Raw genomic sequence first — 17,850 nt, 5'->3', positions numbered from 1 at the left:
CTAATTGTGCTTGATAGAGCTGGAGTTAATGAATCTAATCTAATTATATATCACAGGGTTCTGCGTTCAATTATTTGAGAAGATCACCCGGTTTGAAAAAATAAAATTCATTGAAACACTGTAGGACTTCTTTTCTGTACTCTTTATATCAAAACAGGAAGTTTGTATGAAATAATAAAAATAAAGAAGTAAAAATTGATAATGAACCAGCGTACATTCATCTTAATTTACATTGCAAATTTACATTCATTTAAATCTCTTTTCACTCTAAAAGAGTTTAGATTGCACTTTCTTTTCAGGGAATTTAATCCTGGTTGTACTAAGTAGATTTGGAGTTAATGAATATTTCAGGGAATTTAATCCTGGTTGTACTAAGTAGATTTGGAATTAATGAATCTAAGCTAAATCTTTCTATATATATATGTATTCTTATAAAATTATCAAAACTTGAAATTCAATCCTAAATTGATTATTTTATCTAGATTCTATTTTAATTATTAATTTATTTTCTGATTTATTTTTATGTAATTTGACTAAATCAAAATATTTACCGGACATTGCAAAACAAAACAATAAATTCCCTCTGCACAAAACGGGATGCACAATATATGGAAAAATAAACTCAAAAGATAAAAAATAAAAACGAAGAGAAAAAGAAGCATGGGTGGTTACAATCGCCCACCAACAACATAAGCGTCACACACACGCATGACCACATATACAGACTGCAATGATCCCACAAAGAAAAGATAAAGAGATTTCAAATATCATGTGAGTTCTCTGAGTATTTGCGAAAAGAACATGCGAATTTATATGAGATGAGTAGACCACATGCCACCACAATCCTTATAATAAAAATCCTACACAGAACAGTACAGTCTGGGATATCAAAAGAAAGAAAAGAACACTAAAATTCTGGCTAATTTGCAGAAACCAATGTTAAAATTCTTGCCTTTTTCTTGCAGAACCCATTGTCCAAAAAATCTCATGATTCATCATAACTCTGTGCAGGAATTTAAAGATGAAATGTTCTTTTAATCAGAAATTAAAAAGAAAATGATAGCTTGTCAAACCAGAAAGCCATAAAACTAGGGTAAACAAAATTCTTTGTTAAGACTTGAAAACAGAGGCATTAGGCATTCCGATAGTTCCGTGCCCCATTTTCTTGGTCTTTATAAAAATGCATCAAGAACTTCAACAATTCCAGGCATAAATTCTGAATCGTTAAAACCTACAACGCTACGAAGAATTGTGACGGAATTTCCCTCTATTACACGTCCAGAGAATCACACATCCCGTGTGCCTCCTTTGTCTGCTTTAGACACTCGAGGTCGCTCACAGGAGGAGGAACCAGAGCCTGCACCAACAGTAAAAACACAGTAAAGATTTGTAAGAGGAAAAAAAATTAAAGACACCTGCAACAGGTCAAGGCATCCAGACAAAAATTCGAGACTAATTCTGACCATATAAATAAAGGGATCGGATCTTCCGCCACTCCCAAACCGCTTAACTTTGTGTTCTTTTACAAGCCTGGTAAAAGAATACATCAGCACTATGAAATTTATATATCGGTGTCTTTGCTCGAATCTTTAACCCTGAAAAGGTGAAAAGAAAAACAATTTTCTTAACTAAATACATATATGCGACCTCCGCTTACATTCGAAGTGCTTTGCTTGTATCCGGATTGTTGCCAAAGACGCCTCTGATGCTCTTCTCAGAGCCGGTGGTTTGATCCAGAAGAAATTTCTGGATGGCAGTGCAACGAAATTTAAGTAGAGTTCCCACATCTCTGTTCTTCCTCTGCTTTGGCTTCTTTTCCTCTCGTCCGATCGCCATGTCTCTGAAAATCTCCAAGTAACACTAACCGAATACTCGAGAGCTATCGTAACCTTTTAACAAAATAATTAAAATTTTCAGAAAAGAGGGTTTCGTCTGAGATACCTTATAACAGTCTGTCGGCGTAGAGGCAATGCAGCTGTAGTGCAACGCGAGACCGCAGATCGATTCCCGAGATGCTCCTTTTCAACTCTCCGTAGACACAGATAAAGGTCTAAAAGACGGTAGCGTATCATACATTGATTGTATACATATATTTAGGAAAATGTGTTTTCATTTTTTTTCCCGATTGGCGATAGAGAACGGAGGGATGAACAGTGGACGGGAAAATGCGGTCGCGTTTACTTTTTCCGTCATTTGCCGTCAATTTGGGAGCTTGATTGACAAACCTTAACACAGTTTTCAGTATGGGGTTTAAACATTATTTATCTTGGTTTACATAGTAAAATTGAGATATATATCAAATACTATACATTATGTCAATGATTGGTTCACTATTTTTACATTTTGTCTATACAATCTGTCAATAATTCATCACTATCCTTACCTCTTGTCCATTGGATAAGAATAAACATTGGCTTTTGTTTACATAGGCCGCAATTTCGCTGGCTTTTACGACGAAATTCGAAATTCTCATTGGAATCGAGTGATTTTTTTTTCAAGAAATCCAATTCTAGGAGTGTTTGAATTGTTTTCTTGATGGTGGAAATAGATTCAACACTGTCAAAACCCCCGATGCACCCAAAATCATGACAACGGTAACTTGGATTTCCAAAAAAACTTGTCACATCCTACCCGAATTTCCATTGTTTTTAGGGCAAAATTGTGGTCTCGCTAGACTAGGCTAAAAATTAATATCACCCCAAGTATCTTATTTTGCCATATTTTCAGGAAAAACAATAGTACAAAAATACTTAGTAACCATTAAGAGGGGTGAATCGAGTTTAACCTTAAATCTTAAAAACCCCATAGTGTGAAGGTTGTCTATTGGTGACTACTTTGAAATTTGATCCATAATTATTTGAAGTGAAGAATTCAACCCAAAAATGGTTGCGAAAAGAGCCAAGTCTCTGATCGCAGAACATTTTCGTAACAGAGGGATGATCAACCACTACAGACATGAAGCAATGAAGTCATTTGAGTCAAGATGGCTAGAACAATTTAAAATCAAGGTTAAAAACTCCTTTTTTCATCCATTACAAAGGAAGAGGCAACTATCCCTATCAAAAGAAGATTTTTGGGACTAGTTGCAAATACATGATTCACATATTTTGTGTTTTGATGGAGACTCAAAACCCAACCTAGGGAGGGAAAGAGTACAATGTGATCTTTAGTTTCGATAGATAAGTGGAAATAATTTATTTTTGGAGCTTAGGTGTTGCATTCAAGAATCAAGCTGAGTGGTATGTCTTATATTCAGGAATTAGATTCTTCAAAAGTCGACTATGTAACACTCCCTTCCACTCTCTTGGAGTTTTCGAGTTGTGAGAGGTGTTACCTTTAACTAACCCAGCGTCCATCATCTCACTATGAAGATGGGGTTGCAAAAATCTTTCTTCTCCAAAGCTTCCAAACTTAAATTTGGACAACACCACTGCATTCAGCTTGTCAAGAGTTTTTTGACGACATAAATTGTATCTCGATCCAACTTTCGGATTGAGAGTTATGCCCTTTTAATGTTTGACCAATCAACTTGGCCACATCAACAGGTCATTGCCACAAGGCACTCATGTGGCTCTTCCATGTCACCCTGAATAGTTCCACATCACCTACAACATCCATGTGGCACCCATGTGGCTATAGTTGTGCACTCATGGTGCCGACCACCTCATCTTACTTTGTGGGTCCCACAAGATTTGACCCCTTCATGTTTTGCAATGTTTCTACATTATATCCAGGTTTAGGAAAAATTTGGTGCATACAAGATTTCCAAAGTGACACTCTTCTAGGACCCCTGAACCTCCAAATGCAAACTTAATTTGCAAGATAATTGGCCTTGCGTCTATAACCCCCAAATAGGCCCAACACTACATATACCATACATTTTACGAAATCTGTCTCCATTCCAATATAGGTTTGCACAAATATTCCACCAAGCAAGGTCATGCCCCAGATAAGATGCACGCCCTTCAAAATCTAGGCCATTGCATATCTGACCCTAACTAGATTTTTGCAGAAATTCGGGCCTCTCTAAAATTCTAGTGTCACCAACATTTATGTTATACGCAAACACTCAGATCACCTAGATCTCACATAATTGCCCAAATGACTTAACATCCGGCCTCGCGCAATGTTCACCCAAGTGGACCCCACTCCTAATACACTGCATTCTTCATGAAAATCTAGATAGCTAGCAATCCAACCAATGCACAAGGCTCATCCAACCGAACTTTCAGATTCCCAAATTCATCTTCCAAACCGAAAGTGCATCTAGCTCAGATGCAAAATCTTGCCAATAACTTATTCAGGCTTAGATAAAAAGTTTGATATCTATAACACTCAAACATAGAAATTCTAAGAACTTCAAGGGACTCATCGAGAGCTTTACTTAAAGTCTGGTGTTGCTCAAAAATCAACTTCTGCATGAATGAAACCCTTATTAAAACACTAACATTCCAAGTATTATACATAGTTATAATACAATTAATAGACCCATCAAAATGACTACTATCAGGCACTGAAACTAGCTAAGCCATCACTAACACTACTCTATAAATTCATATTCATACTCATATTAAACCACAACATGGATCCCAAACAACATTATCAAATCCACGTATATAACATACATTGAATTATTCTTAGTCCTTTACTGAGAAAGGCAATCATTAGTCTTAAATAGTCATAGATCCATTATTTCCATGACATATCAGACAATGGAATCCACACACGATAACAGTGTAGCTAATCCCATCAAGCATTCATACACGACCATGTAAATAGCTCTACAACTAAAAAAAGTATCAGCAACCACATGGATTTGCAAGTCCCTCATAACCATGAGAACATTCACATAAACACCTCATTATTGTAGACAAACAAGAATAACAAATTTCTCTATTAATAGTGATGATACATACATTGTCATAACACATAAAAACAACATTCATCATTCATAATGCAACATATGTGCAAATAAATACACTTATATGTAACTTGAATGAGTGGCAACTGAGGGAGGGACTTAAACTCTATAGCCAACCATAGGCTAGCTACACTACCATATTTATCACCTCTGAACCAGATTCAGAGTTTGAGGAGCCAAGTGCTCAAGGGAATTCAGAGCAATACCATTCAACCAAATCACATGGGAATCTAGAGCACATAGTGCCTCCACGTACTAAACATTGCAAGAATCTAGAGTACACAATGTCTCCACCTATTATGCACTACAGGTATCTAGAGCACACAATGTTTCCAATGCTAAACCCTACAGGGATCTATACCACATAGTGCCTCCACTTGCTAAACACTATAGGAATACAAAGCACACAATGTTTCCACCTGTTAAACCCTGCAAGAATCTGAAACACACAACCTTTTCACCTTCTATCCTCTTGCCTTCCATTCACACCACACACCTCTACGTTCTCCTATAATTCATATGCATTGCATTCTCTTCTACAAGTTATCTCATGTTTCCTCGTCTACTTGTCTTAGCATACCCCCATCTATCCCTCATTCTCCTTCCCATCAGCCTCTTGTGTCGCTGATCCAATTTCTTACATATTGTGTGTTGACCACACCAACACGCCTTATGAGGATAGAGGTGGTATGGGGTTCACCCTTCACTAAGGGAAACCATACCCAGCCTCCATGCCTGTTGTGAGGCCATTCAACTCAGTTAGGGATTTGGTGGCATAATAAATTAAGTAGCATGGGTTTAATCACTTCCCAAGAAATTCCTCCTCCTCCTCAAACCTTTGAATCTGTGTCCACTCCTTCGGCCTAACCATTATTTGTGTTTCCACATTACTTACATGAATTACAATTCATAGTGGCATTTACAAGAGGGGTAGCAAAAATGGTTGTTACAAACCCCGCCCCCTTAGAGGAACATTGTTCTTGGTGTTCTATACGTAGAACACAAATTTAATTCAATGGGATTTATATAAACACAACTATTTTAGATTTACTTACATAGTAAACAAAAATGGGTAAAATACCCTCATTTGATCATTGATTTCTAAAACGGCATCATCTGGCCTAATACGCTTCCACTGCACCTTAACTTGCTCGACTACTCGATTCCAAAGTGCGGTATTCCTCCAATATAAAATGCACTTTGGTTCTCATTGGAATTCTCCTATGGATTCCACCTATGTGACAGACCAATCAAGAACATTATTAGCATTATGCACATACTTTTTAAGCAAATAAATATGGAAAACACCATGTGCTTTCATTATGGGTGGAAAGGTTAGTTTGTAAGACATTGGTCTCACTCTTTCTAAGATGTGAAACCGTCCACAAAACCTTGGTGCCAACTTGGCACAAGGTCTTATTCTAAGTGAATTCTTCCTTGATATTATGTGGAGATAAACATCAATAAATTAAAGAGGAAAATAAATTAAAGACACCTACAATAGGTCAAGGCATCCAGATGAAAATTCGATACTAATTCTGACCATATAAACAAAGGCATCAGATCTTCCACCACTCCCAAACCACTTAACTTTGTGTTCTTTTACATGCCTACTAAAAGAATACATCAACATTATGAAATTGATATATCGTTGCATTTATTCAAACCTTTAACCCTGCAAAGGTGAGAGGAAAACAAGTTTCTTAACTAAATACAAATATAAGACCTCCGCTTACATTCTAAGTGCTTTGCTTGTATCATGATTATCATTGAAGGAGCCTCTAACCTCTCATATATATAAGACCTCCACTTACATTATAAGTGATTTGCTTGTATCCTGATTATCATCAAAGGCACCTCTGATGCTCCTCTAAGAGCTAGTGATTTGATCCAGAAGAAATTTCTGGATGGTGGTGCAACAAAGTTTGAGTGGAGTTCCCATATCTCTATTCTTCCTATGCTTGGGCTTCTTTCCTCTTGTTGGATTTCCATGTCTCTGAAATTCTCCAATCAAAACTAACTGAATACTTGAGAGAAATCATAACCTTATGAAAAAATACTTCAAATTTTTCAGAAAATAGGGTTTCATCTGACATCCCTTATTACAGTGAATTAGCATAGAGGCAATGCAGTTGTGTAGTTGACTATGTGACCATAGATCGATTCCCGAGGTGCTTATTTTCAACTCCCCATAGACACATATAAATATATAAAATATAGTAGTGTATCATCCATTGCTTATGTACAATTATTTATAAATATGTGTTTTCATTTTTTTTTTATTACGAATACAAAACATTGGGATGAATTGTGGATGCAAAAATGCAATCACGTCAATACTTGTTCAGTGATTTGCTATCAATTTTGGGAGCTTATGGATAGAGAAACTTAATTACAATTTTCACTACGGGGTTTAAACATTACTTGATTTGGTTTATATGGTAAAATTGGGGTAAGTATTAAGCACCATGCACCAAGTCAATGATTGGTTCACTCTCTTTACATCTTGTCCATTAGATAACAATTAAAATTGACATCATCCCCCCGTGTGGTATTTGGCCATATTTTCAAGAAAAACAAAAGAAAAAAAATACTTATTAATCATTAAGAGGGTGAATCCAGTTTAACCTTAAAAACCCCATAGTGTAGAAGTTTCCTGTAAGCGACTACTTTGAAATTTGGTCTTTAAAGAGCCAAGTCTTTGATTGTAGGACATTTTTGTAACAAAGAGATCAACCGCTACAAACATGAAGCAACGAATTACTTTGAGTCAATATGGCTAGAAAAATTTAAAATAAAGGTTAAAACCTCCTTTCTTCATCCATTATAAACGAAGATGCAATTATCCCTATCAAAAGAAAAGTTTTAGAACTAGTTACAAATACATGATTCACATAATAAGTGGGCAATAAAGATAATAAGTGCATGAGTAAAGATAATATAGATAATAAGAATGTGGGTAATAAAGATAATAAGTGCATGAGTAAAGATAATATAGATAACAAGGGCTTGACTGAAGAAATTAGTGAAGGAATAAGTGAGGTTTATGGACATGATTGCATCATGACTATTAGAGTTAATAAGGATAGCTCTAAAACACCTCGTCTTATGTTAAACCTAGAGGAATACAACCTTGAGAATAGTGGAATTAGTGTTAATAACAAGGATTGTAAAATTGTGAACAACCATGTTTCAAGAATTGAGCCAGGAAAGAAGGTGGTTAATCTTTCATCTTAGGAATTGAGTTTGGAAGCAATTAATATTCTCAGCAAAGGCTTGGGGTTTGTGGTTGCTCCAAAGAACATTCCAATTGAAAACATCGTTTGTAACATTGAGGATGGAATTCATGACCTTTTCTCTGAGGACAAAGAAGTATTAAGGCAGGAATGTTCCCTCATAATGAGAAAAGCCAAACCCCCAAAGAGTAATTTAAATAAGGATGAACAAATTGCTCTCAGGTCCCTTTGTAACAATGATAAGATTGTGGTTCTCAAGGCAGATAAGGGAGGAGAAACTGTTGTTTTGGATAGGAATGATTACATTCTTAAAATGAATGAGCATCTTAGTTGCAGTAGTTATAGGAAACTTAACAGAAACCCCTTACCCAAGGTTATAAAAGAGGTCAAGAAGGCAATTTTGGAGTCCAGTCTTGATGAGAAGTTAAAGAAGAGGTTAATTCCTTCTTGTGAGGTTATCCCTAGAATTTATGGGTTGCCAAAAATCCACAAGGAAGGGTCCCTCTTAGACCAATAGTTAATACTATTGGATCCCCCACCTATGAATTAGCTAAGCATGTTGCCAAGGTCCTTAAACCTCTCATCAGAAACATAATTATTTTATTAAAGACTCCAATGATTTTGTAAAGCTTATTAAGAATGAGAGGGTTGAGAAGGATGACATTCTTGTGAGTTTTGACATAGTGTCCTTATTTACCAAAATTCCCTTAGATGAGGTTGTCAATGTTATAAGAGAGGTCATTGATCTAGAAACAACTAGACTTGCGGAGATTTGTTTACGTTCCACTTTTTTTTCAGTTTCCAAGGAAGTTATTATGAGCAGATATCAGGAGTCGCAATGGGATCACCTCTCTCACCAGTTGTCGCCAACTTATACATGGAGTAATTTGAGAAGAAAGACCTTGAGTCTTACCCTTTAAAGCCAACATGGTGGAAGCAATTTGTTGATGACACCAATGTAAAATGGACTCATGGTAGGACAGAGCATGAAATTTTTTTTAATCACCTTAACTTTATCTCATTTGATATTAAGTTTACTATGGAGATAGAAGAAAACATAAGCATTCCATTTTTAGATGTTCTTGTTATAAGAAACGAATATGGTAATCTCAGACATCAGGTCTTTAGGAAGAAGACTTACACTGAAAACTATCTTCATGTTGAATCTTACCATCGTGTATCCCAACAATTTGGTGTCCTTAACACTCTTGCTGTTAGGGTTGTTAGAATATTTGACTTTGAACACCTTAATGAAGAAATCAAACACTTAAACTCTATATTTAAGAGTATAGGATATAAAGGTAAGGATATCAAGAAAGCTATAAGAAGGGTTGAAGGAAAGGTACTCTCCAAAGGCCCTCACGCTAATCGTGGTAAAGTGTTCATACCATTCATTAAAGGAGTTACATATAAGATTGAAATTTTTTTGGGGAAGGACATATTCACTCAGTTTACAACATCATGAATGATTAGGCAAAGAATGAGGTCTGTCAAGGATAACATCGATCAACAGTAGCTTAAGGGGGTTTATAATATTGATCGTTCATGTGGTAAGAGTTATATTGGAGAGATGAGATGCTCATTGTAGAAGAGACTAAAAGAGCACATAACCGTTACTAGCATTTGCACCAGATGTTGAAAAGAAAACGCCGTAAGGCATAAAGTGCGGAAATCCATTATCCATGTAGTGTGTGCATTATTCAATAAGGTGGATCTCTCTAAATTTGTTGCAAACATTTATGTTGTTGCATTGCTAATTTATTTAGAATCTACTACTACCTCCTCTTCTTGGAATATTAAATTTCTTATCACCCCATGATGACAATCCCTCTAATTATTGGCATCACATTTTTTTGCACTTTAGTGGCCTTACCTTCAACCTAAAGAAACATGAATTTGAGTCACTCAATTAAAAAGAAATTGCTAAATTGCTATTTATCAGGTTTTAGTAAAAACAATTAATAACACATATTTACAACACTTTAAATATTTACAACCTTTTAAGTCTTGTATTTATAACTCATATTTATAACCCCTTAAAATGAAACTAACTATCTATATTTTTATTAATAATAAAAAGAATCTTCTTTATAAAACTGACACTCACATGCTACTCCTATATATTTAATATTGAGTGTCCATCAATTGAATGACAAGATGAAACCTCAACTTAATTGCACATTTTTTAACTGCTTTGTGGGAATTCATGTCCCATTAATTTAATGGCAAATTGAAGTTTCAAATACAATACACATTTTATACCAGATTCGAAGAGTTCATGAACAAACTTTCAAGGTTTTAATGGATCTAGGTCATTTGTATTTTCTCTCATGTTCCGGGTCATTTGTATTTTCTCTGATGTTGACTATACTAGCAATTGTCCCAAAAGGTACAAACCTTAATGTCCTTTTAATGATCAAGCCTTATGTGAAAACAATCATATTGATGCACTAGTGTACATTGATTTGTTACATTGCAAGGTATGTTAAGAATTTGGTTATCTAGTAAGCTTAGAGTCATTCTTGAGTCATTATCTTTACCGTCTCAGGAAGAAGAAGAAGAAAAAATGTCTATTGAATTGAAAAAGAGCCTTAAAAAGTATTAGGATCCATGGGTCATTTTTTTGCATCATGTAGCAAGATAACATGGCTAATTGATTATGCCACATGAAGAATTAGCCTCTGCCAATATTTAGGCTTATAACTAGGTGATTTTTTCTACTAATATTCTTATACCAATTTACCATGATAATTCTATTTTAAATTAAAATGTTGTTTGCAGGTTATCGCGGGAGCTGAGCGTTTTCTCCCTGAAAATATACCTTCAAGGTTCCTTAGGTGGATAACATAGCTACTATACTTGACATTGACAGTATCCAATTGTTTTTCTAGCCCAAAATCTACTATGTATGGCTCCATATCAAAGCCCAGAAGGATGTTGCTTGGCTTAATATTTGCATGAACAAACTTCCTTTCATGTAAATAAGCCAGGCCTCTCGCTACTCCCTTTGCAATTTTAATCCTGGCCAACCATGGCAGATAAAAGGGAGAGTTTGATGACCATCCCGCAAGATTAGAGAGATATAGTGTTTGTCAAAGGATCTGAAAAGGATAGGCCACTAAGAACCTTAGAAGCTGAACAAGATGATCAAGATTAGCATGCAACAAGAGGAGAATAACGACTCAAACCCTACATGATAATGGACTCCCTTTTGCAATGATTACAGAGAACTGGATTTGGTTATCCAGAATGTTGAAATTGAAAAGGAATCAATACTCTTTGATAAGTAAGGAAAGCATTATACTCGACCTCAGGGAACTCAGTGGGCAAAATTATCAATAACTAGTTATAACAAAATACAGAGAACCCAATGAAAAAAATGACAAATATCCAATTTAAATGAACCACGGAGAACATGGTGATAAAAAAGATAAATATCCATCTTAAAGATAAAGGAGAAATGAAATAAACTTTAACATATCCTTGAAACAAAACAAAAGGGTTGATATATATTCTAAAGAAGAGAAAACAGGGATAGACTCTGCAGAATCCAATAATACGGTATAATGGACCTGTTCAATATATAACAGCAGAAACATTCCATAGAAACTGATATAAATACTGTAACCAATTGTTCTCCAGCTAAGTAAGAAGATGTTATGTAGAATAAGATACAAATACAAGCACAGGGTCACTTGTCTTATTTCATGGTCTTCCTAAGAAGGCTTATGAAGGAAGTTGTGTAGCATTCTCATGGTTTTGATAAATTATCATTTGTTGCTGAGATGAACATGTATATATAAATATTCTAATCTGAAAAAGGAGCAGTTTCTTCTTTGTATATGCAAACTATAGATGAACCAATAAATCTAATTTTCAGTATTGATTTGCATCAATTTCTTTTGGTCCAACCAGTAATTAAAATCCATCCCCTGCCACTGCAACAATAATACACCATATATGACCTTCCCATTAAAACTGAGAATGAGCTGCAAGTAAACTGTGAGAATGCGGATGCCTCATAAGCATAGAGTTAAGTTTGATCCCTGAGTTTTGCTACAATCCTCAACTGTAGAAATATTGAAATTTTTAAGAAGACTCTGGAGATTTCATAAGCAGTTGAGTTGACAACAGAGTTTGTCTGAGTCCCAATCATAGAGGTGTCTATGTCAGTTATGTCAATGTCTAAGTAGAGCTGTTGAATACGGAATGTGGGTGTAAGTCCTCATCTCTATCCAACTTATGTCAAAGCAAGGATGATACATAGGAAGAAAGAATTGGTTAATCGGTTGTGGATGATGGCTTTTTTTCTAGAAAATGCAATACCTCCTTCGTTGATGGTCTCTTTTGAGGGGAAGCAGAAGCACAATTCAATGCAATCCCCACAGACACTGAGATTTCTTCCCTTCCTTCAACCTCTGGTTGAAGAGTAGGATCTATGATGCGCAAAAGGCGATGCTTGTCATCAACAAAGTTTTGACCCCATGCTGCAAAATCCTTATCTGAAGGTGGCTTCCCAGTAAGAATCTCCAAAAAAATAACCCCAAAGGAATAAACATCCCACTTTTGGTTGGGTTTGAGAGTTTTCAATGCCTCTGGGGCCTGGTAAGGAGATACAAAGTTCTTGGATATGCCTGGACTACTTAGCAAATTAGGTGTTGTTTGCAGGCTATCACAGGAGCCAGTTGAGTGTTTTCTCCCTGAAAATATACCTTCAAGGTTCCTTAGGTGGATAGCAAGGCTACTATACTTGACATTGGCAGTGTCCAGTAGTTTTTCTAGCCCAAAATCTGCTATGTATGGCTCCATGTCAAAGCCTAGAAGGATGTTGCTTGGCTTAATATTTGCATGAACAAACTTCCTTTCATGTAAATAAGATAGGCCTCTGGCTACTCCCTTTGCAATTTTAATCCTGGCCAACCATGGCAAATAAAAGGGAGAGTTTGATGACCTTCCTACAAGATTGGAGAGATATAGTGTTAGTCAAAGGATCTGAAAAGGATAGGCCACTAAGAACCTTAGAAGTTGAACAAGATGATCAAGATTAGCATGCAACAAGAGGAGAATAACAATTCAAACCCTACATGATAATGGACTCCCTTTTGCAATGATTACAGAGAACTGGATTTGGTTATCCAGAATGTTGAAATTGAAAAGGAATCAATACTCTTTGATAAGCAAGGAAAGCATTATACTCGACCTCAGGGAATTCAGTGGGAAAAATTATCAATAAGTAGTTAATATTGATTTGCATCAATTTCTTTTGGTCCAACCAACAATTAAAATCCATCCCCTGCCATTGCAACAATAATACACCATATATCACCTTCCCAATTTGCCTCAATGTCAGCGAAGAGTTTTTTCTTCCTCCCTTCCAATTGGGTTAGGAGTGGCTTTGACATTGTGTGAGACTTGGTCAACCATGGATGTCTCTCAAGATAATTTATTTCCATCGTAGGTAGCTCCCATCTTCAACCCCTCCCCATGAGGTTTGAACTTGAGATCTAATGGAGACTAGATCTCATATAAACCAATGGTCTACACCTCATGGATTTAAGATCACTATGTATACATGCTAAATTTCGTATATAAATGCTTTCTTAGATTCGTTAGTTGCCATTAGACTATGACTCTGGTTTATTGAGATTAAATTTGAGTAGCAAATATCATTGTTTGCATATTTAATTGCAGTTATTTCTTTTAATCCTAGTATTTGATTTCACATCTAAATTCTATACACATGATTGGATCTATTATGGAATCTTCACATATCATGTATGTGGATGTTGATCAGGTATTGTAGTTATCTCTTTTAATCCTAGTATTTGATTTCACATCTAAATTATGTACACATGATTGGCTCTACTATGGAATCTTTGCATATCATGTATGTGGGACGTTGATTAGGTTTGCTTGCTGATTTCAGTGATGCAATATAATTTCGACTATGTTTTGCATACAAAATATGTTCTACTATGGGAGAGTACAATTGAAAAACCATATAGGAAATTTGATTGGAGAGTAGAAGAAATTTTGAATTGGAGTGCCCCTATGACCATGGGAGGTGTGTTTGCATACATGACATATTGTAACTCTCAAAACCCCCTTCACGAGTATTGGCAAACTGGTAATTGTATGCAACCATTTCACATCCTGCTCACAAACTCAAACTAAACAATTTTTAGACCCGTGCCTTCTATTTTGGTGTTAAATGGGTAATCAAATGCATTGGTGTGACAATATGCATATTTTCAGCTTAAAAGTTGGAAAAAGGATACAAAGTATTTCTTGAAAAAGGATACGAAGTATTTCTTGAAGATGTAAATCATAATATGACTCATCACAAATAATTTTTCTGAGATTCAGAAGGTTACAAGCAAAGGCAGGAACCCAACCCCAAGATTTCTCCAGGTGCTTCTTTATCCATTTTCATTCTATTCAAACACAACACTGAAGAATTATTTGAAATATCTCTCTACTAGTACTATTACAAACCTTCGAACTTAATGATCTTTCAATTTGACCTGCAACATATGATGCCAGTGCAGAATCCGTTGTCTGCAAAAAAAACCAACTTAAGGAAGAAGTTTGGACCTTGAATATAGGAAGAACTAAAAACAACATCCTTCTATTTAAAGAACTCATAAAATCGAATACATACCTTCTCCATTTTCCCAAGATCCAAACCTTTGAAATTCTTTAAGATAAGATATGGAGGCAATGCGAATCTACATTTTTGACAAAGAAAAATCAATAGAAGACAAAAATAATTATGGATCCAGAATTGAATCTCAACACAGAGGTGTACCTTACTATCTAGCATGTATGAGTGGATATCACAATGAGACTTTTCAGAACATTAGATACCTCAGTGTCAGACAAGGGATGAACAAAGAGGAATCCCAGATAAAACGGAGACTTTTGACTTATTTTAAGTTTGATATATTATAGGTGCTAAATTCTTTTTCTAACCCTAGTGTCGCTTCTGATCCAAAAAGAATTCCACAATGTTCTGATTTTTATTGAGAGCTGAGAAAGTGTTAAAAAATGGGTACAAACTCATAATGTTAAAGAGGAGTATACTCTGAATATAAGATTTATCCCACGTGTCTACCAAGTCCTGTCAGCAAATCTAAAATAGAATGAATTTTCACTACCTATTTCTAATGTCAGACTCCCTCCGCCCAAGTCGAGGTGTGTCCACAATCAGTGCAATTGCCTTAAAACCAGCCGCCTCCACTCTTCTAACAAGTTGTGCAACAACGTTCCTATTCTTGTAAACTTGCCAGCGATGACATCTAAATTTTAACACCACTCATACATCCACATTTAGTAAACCCAACGTAATATAACTGATCTTACCATTGGTTTAGGAGCCTATAATACAATTGGATGGATATGAACTCAATTACATCTCAGAAAACATGGGAAGACAATCATATGAGTGGAAATGATAAACGTACATAAAGTTGAAAAAAGCGAATGCCTGGTCCAGTTGAAGTAACCTCTTCGACACTTGATGTAGTCCATGAAGAAAGCGTCTACAACAAATATGTCCAAGCCTCAATTGTTATCAACACAACAAACTATTTCAACATCCAAAATCATTATAATTTCTTAAATCCTTAATAGCTAGAAGGAAATTAAAAAATTCAGAAGATCAATCCCACAAAGAGAAGACCGATGCCCAAACCATTATAGTTCCAGCAGCTCTTGCAGTACCATACTCACCTGTAAAAGATGATGGATTCACTTTCAGAAAATATATGCATCAAAATAGGATGTTAACTGTAATACAATAATCTAATGCATACCTTTGGGATGAGCCATCCTTTGCATGGCAGTTGGAGCAATCATAATAGGCATTGATATCTTGAATCCCAACACAGTGGTACTCAGATGCACCTTTGTTACATCAACCAATATACAGGGACGGAACCTGATACATACAACATCAACCAAAATCTTTGTAATAATGTCAATTCCCTTGATGCTTGTAATGAAAGAGGTGCCATAATGTTCAAAAATTTGGCCCAAGATAGGGTGACTAAAATTGAAAATTATAGCTATTCAATGTTTATCTAATCTAATTGCAATCATAAAGATGGTGAAAAAATAGATACGGGAGCTGAAGGTACATCTTTTTCAAATGACTATGTATTAGCTGAAGGTACAGTAGCTAAACAGGGGAGATTGTGGAATCCATAAGAAACTCATAATATGCAAGCAATTGAAGGGTTATCTTTGTAAAAAAAATAAAAAACAACCATGCAGAAACAAATTGAACCATTTCACATCTTTCTCACAAACTCAAACTAAACAATTTTTAGACCCGTGCCTTCTGTTAGTGGATATCACAATGAGACCTTTCAGAACATTAGATACCTCAGTGTCAGACAAGGGGATGAACGAAGAGGAATCCCAGATAAAATGGAGACTTCTGACTTATTTTAAGTTTGATACATTATAGATGTTAAATGCTTTTTCTAACCCTAGCGTCGCTTCTGATCCTAAAAGAATTCCACAATGTTCTGATTTTTATTGAGAGCTGAGAAAGTGTTAAAACATGGGTACAAACTCATAACGTTAAAGAGGAGTATACTCTGAATATAAGATTTATCCCACGTATCTACCTAGTCCTGTCAGCAAATCTAAAATAGAATGAATTTTCACTACCTATTTCTAATGTCAGACTCCCTCCACCCAAGTCGAGGTGTGTCCACAGTCAGTGCAATTGCCTTAAAACCAACCCTTTCTGCTCTTCTAACAAGCTGTGCAACAACATTCCTATTCTTGTAAACCTGCCAGCAATGACATCTAAATTTTAACACCACTCATACATCCACATTTAGTAAACCCAACGCAATATAACTCATCTTACCATTGGTTTAGGAGCCTATAATACAATTGGATGGATATGAACTCAATTACATCTCAGAAAACATGGGAAGACAATCATATGGGTGGAAATGATAAACTTACATAAAGTTGAAAAAAGCGAATGCCTGGTCCAGTTGAAGCAACCTCTTCAACACTTGATGTAGCCCATGAAGAAAGCGTCTATAACAAATATGTCAAATCCTCAATTTTTATCAACACAACAAACTATTTCAAAATCCAAAATCATTATAATTTCTTAAATCCTTAATAGCTAGAAGGAAATTAAAACATTCAGAAGATCGATCCCACAAAGAGAAGACCGATGCCCAAACCATTATAGTTTCAGCAGCTCTTGCAGTAGCCTACTCTCGTGTAAAAGATGATGGATTCACTTTTAGAAAATATATGCATCAAATAGGATGTTAACTGTAAAACAATAATCTAATGCATACCTTCGGGATGAGCCATCTTTTGCATGGCAGTTGGAGCAATCATAATAGGCATTGATATCTTGAATCCAAACACAGTGGTACTCAGATGCACCTTTGTACATCAACCAATATACGGGGACGAAACTTAATACATACAACATCCACCAAAATCTTTGTAATAATGTCAATTCCCTATTCAAAAGTTTGGCCAAGACAGGGTGACTAAAATTGAAAATTATAGTTATTCAATGTTTATCTAATCTGATTGCAGTCATAAAGATTGTGAAAAAATAGATAGCTGAAGGTACATCTTTTTCAAATGACTATGTATTAGCTGAAGGTACAGTAGCTAAACAGGGGAGATTGTAGAATCCATAAGAAA

General features: G+C 35.6%; 1 protein-coding gene across 2 annotated transcripts; it reads right to left on the bottom strand.

The window, feature by feature from the left end:
* Positions 1 to 1,010: 1,010 nt before the first annotated feature.
* On the bottom strand, positions 1,011 to 2,097 carry LOC149141535 (uncharacterized). Of its 2 annotated transcripts, none has more exons than XM_089448885.1 (4): positions 1,942 to 2,097; positions 1,658 to 1,840; positions 1,464 to 1,530; positions 1,011 to 1,357 (listed from the first exon to the last, which is right to left on the bottom strand). In XM_089448885.1, the coding sequence occupies exons 1-4, from the start codon at positions 2,070 to 2,072 to the stop codon at positions 1,271 to 1,273; spliced, it is 468 nt and encodes a 155-aa protein (XP_089305011.1). In that variant the 5' UTR covers positions 2,073 to 2,097; the 3' UTR covers positions 1,011 to 1,270. The 2 variants fall into 2 exon arrangements, with proteins under 2 accessions (XP_089305011.1, XP_089305012.1); XM_089448886.1 differs by having other exon boundaries at positions 1,658 to 1,860; positions 1,942 to 2,081.
* Positions 2,098 to 17,850: the final 15,753 nt, after the last annotated feature.

Source organism: Pinus tabuliformis, chromosome X (assembly GCF_031772625.1).
Source record: "Pinus tabuliformis cultivar Carrire ecotype Pingquan chromosome X, CPIR1, whole genome shotgun sequence".
Lineage (NCBI taxonomy): Eukaryota > Viridiplantae > Streptophyta > Pinopsida > Pinales > Pinaceae > Pinus > Pinus tabuliformis.
The sequence above is the reverse complement of the archived record's forward strand: the minus strand, read 5'-3'. Positions and strand labels throughout refer to the sequence as shown.

Coding starts and splice junctions, on each gene's coding strand:
- LOC149141535 (XM_089448885.1), bottom strand. CDS start 2,072: ATGATACGCTACCGTCTTTTAGACCTTTATCTGTGTCTACGGAGAGTT. Junction 1,841..1,941: donor CGCCGACAGACTGTTATAAG/GTATCTCAGACG, acceptor GGAGATTTTCAG/AGACATGGCGATCGGACGAG. Junction 1,358..1,463: donor CCGATCCCTTTATTTATATG/GTCAGAATTAGT, acceptor CTGTTGGTGCAG/GCTCTGGTTCCTCCTCCTGT.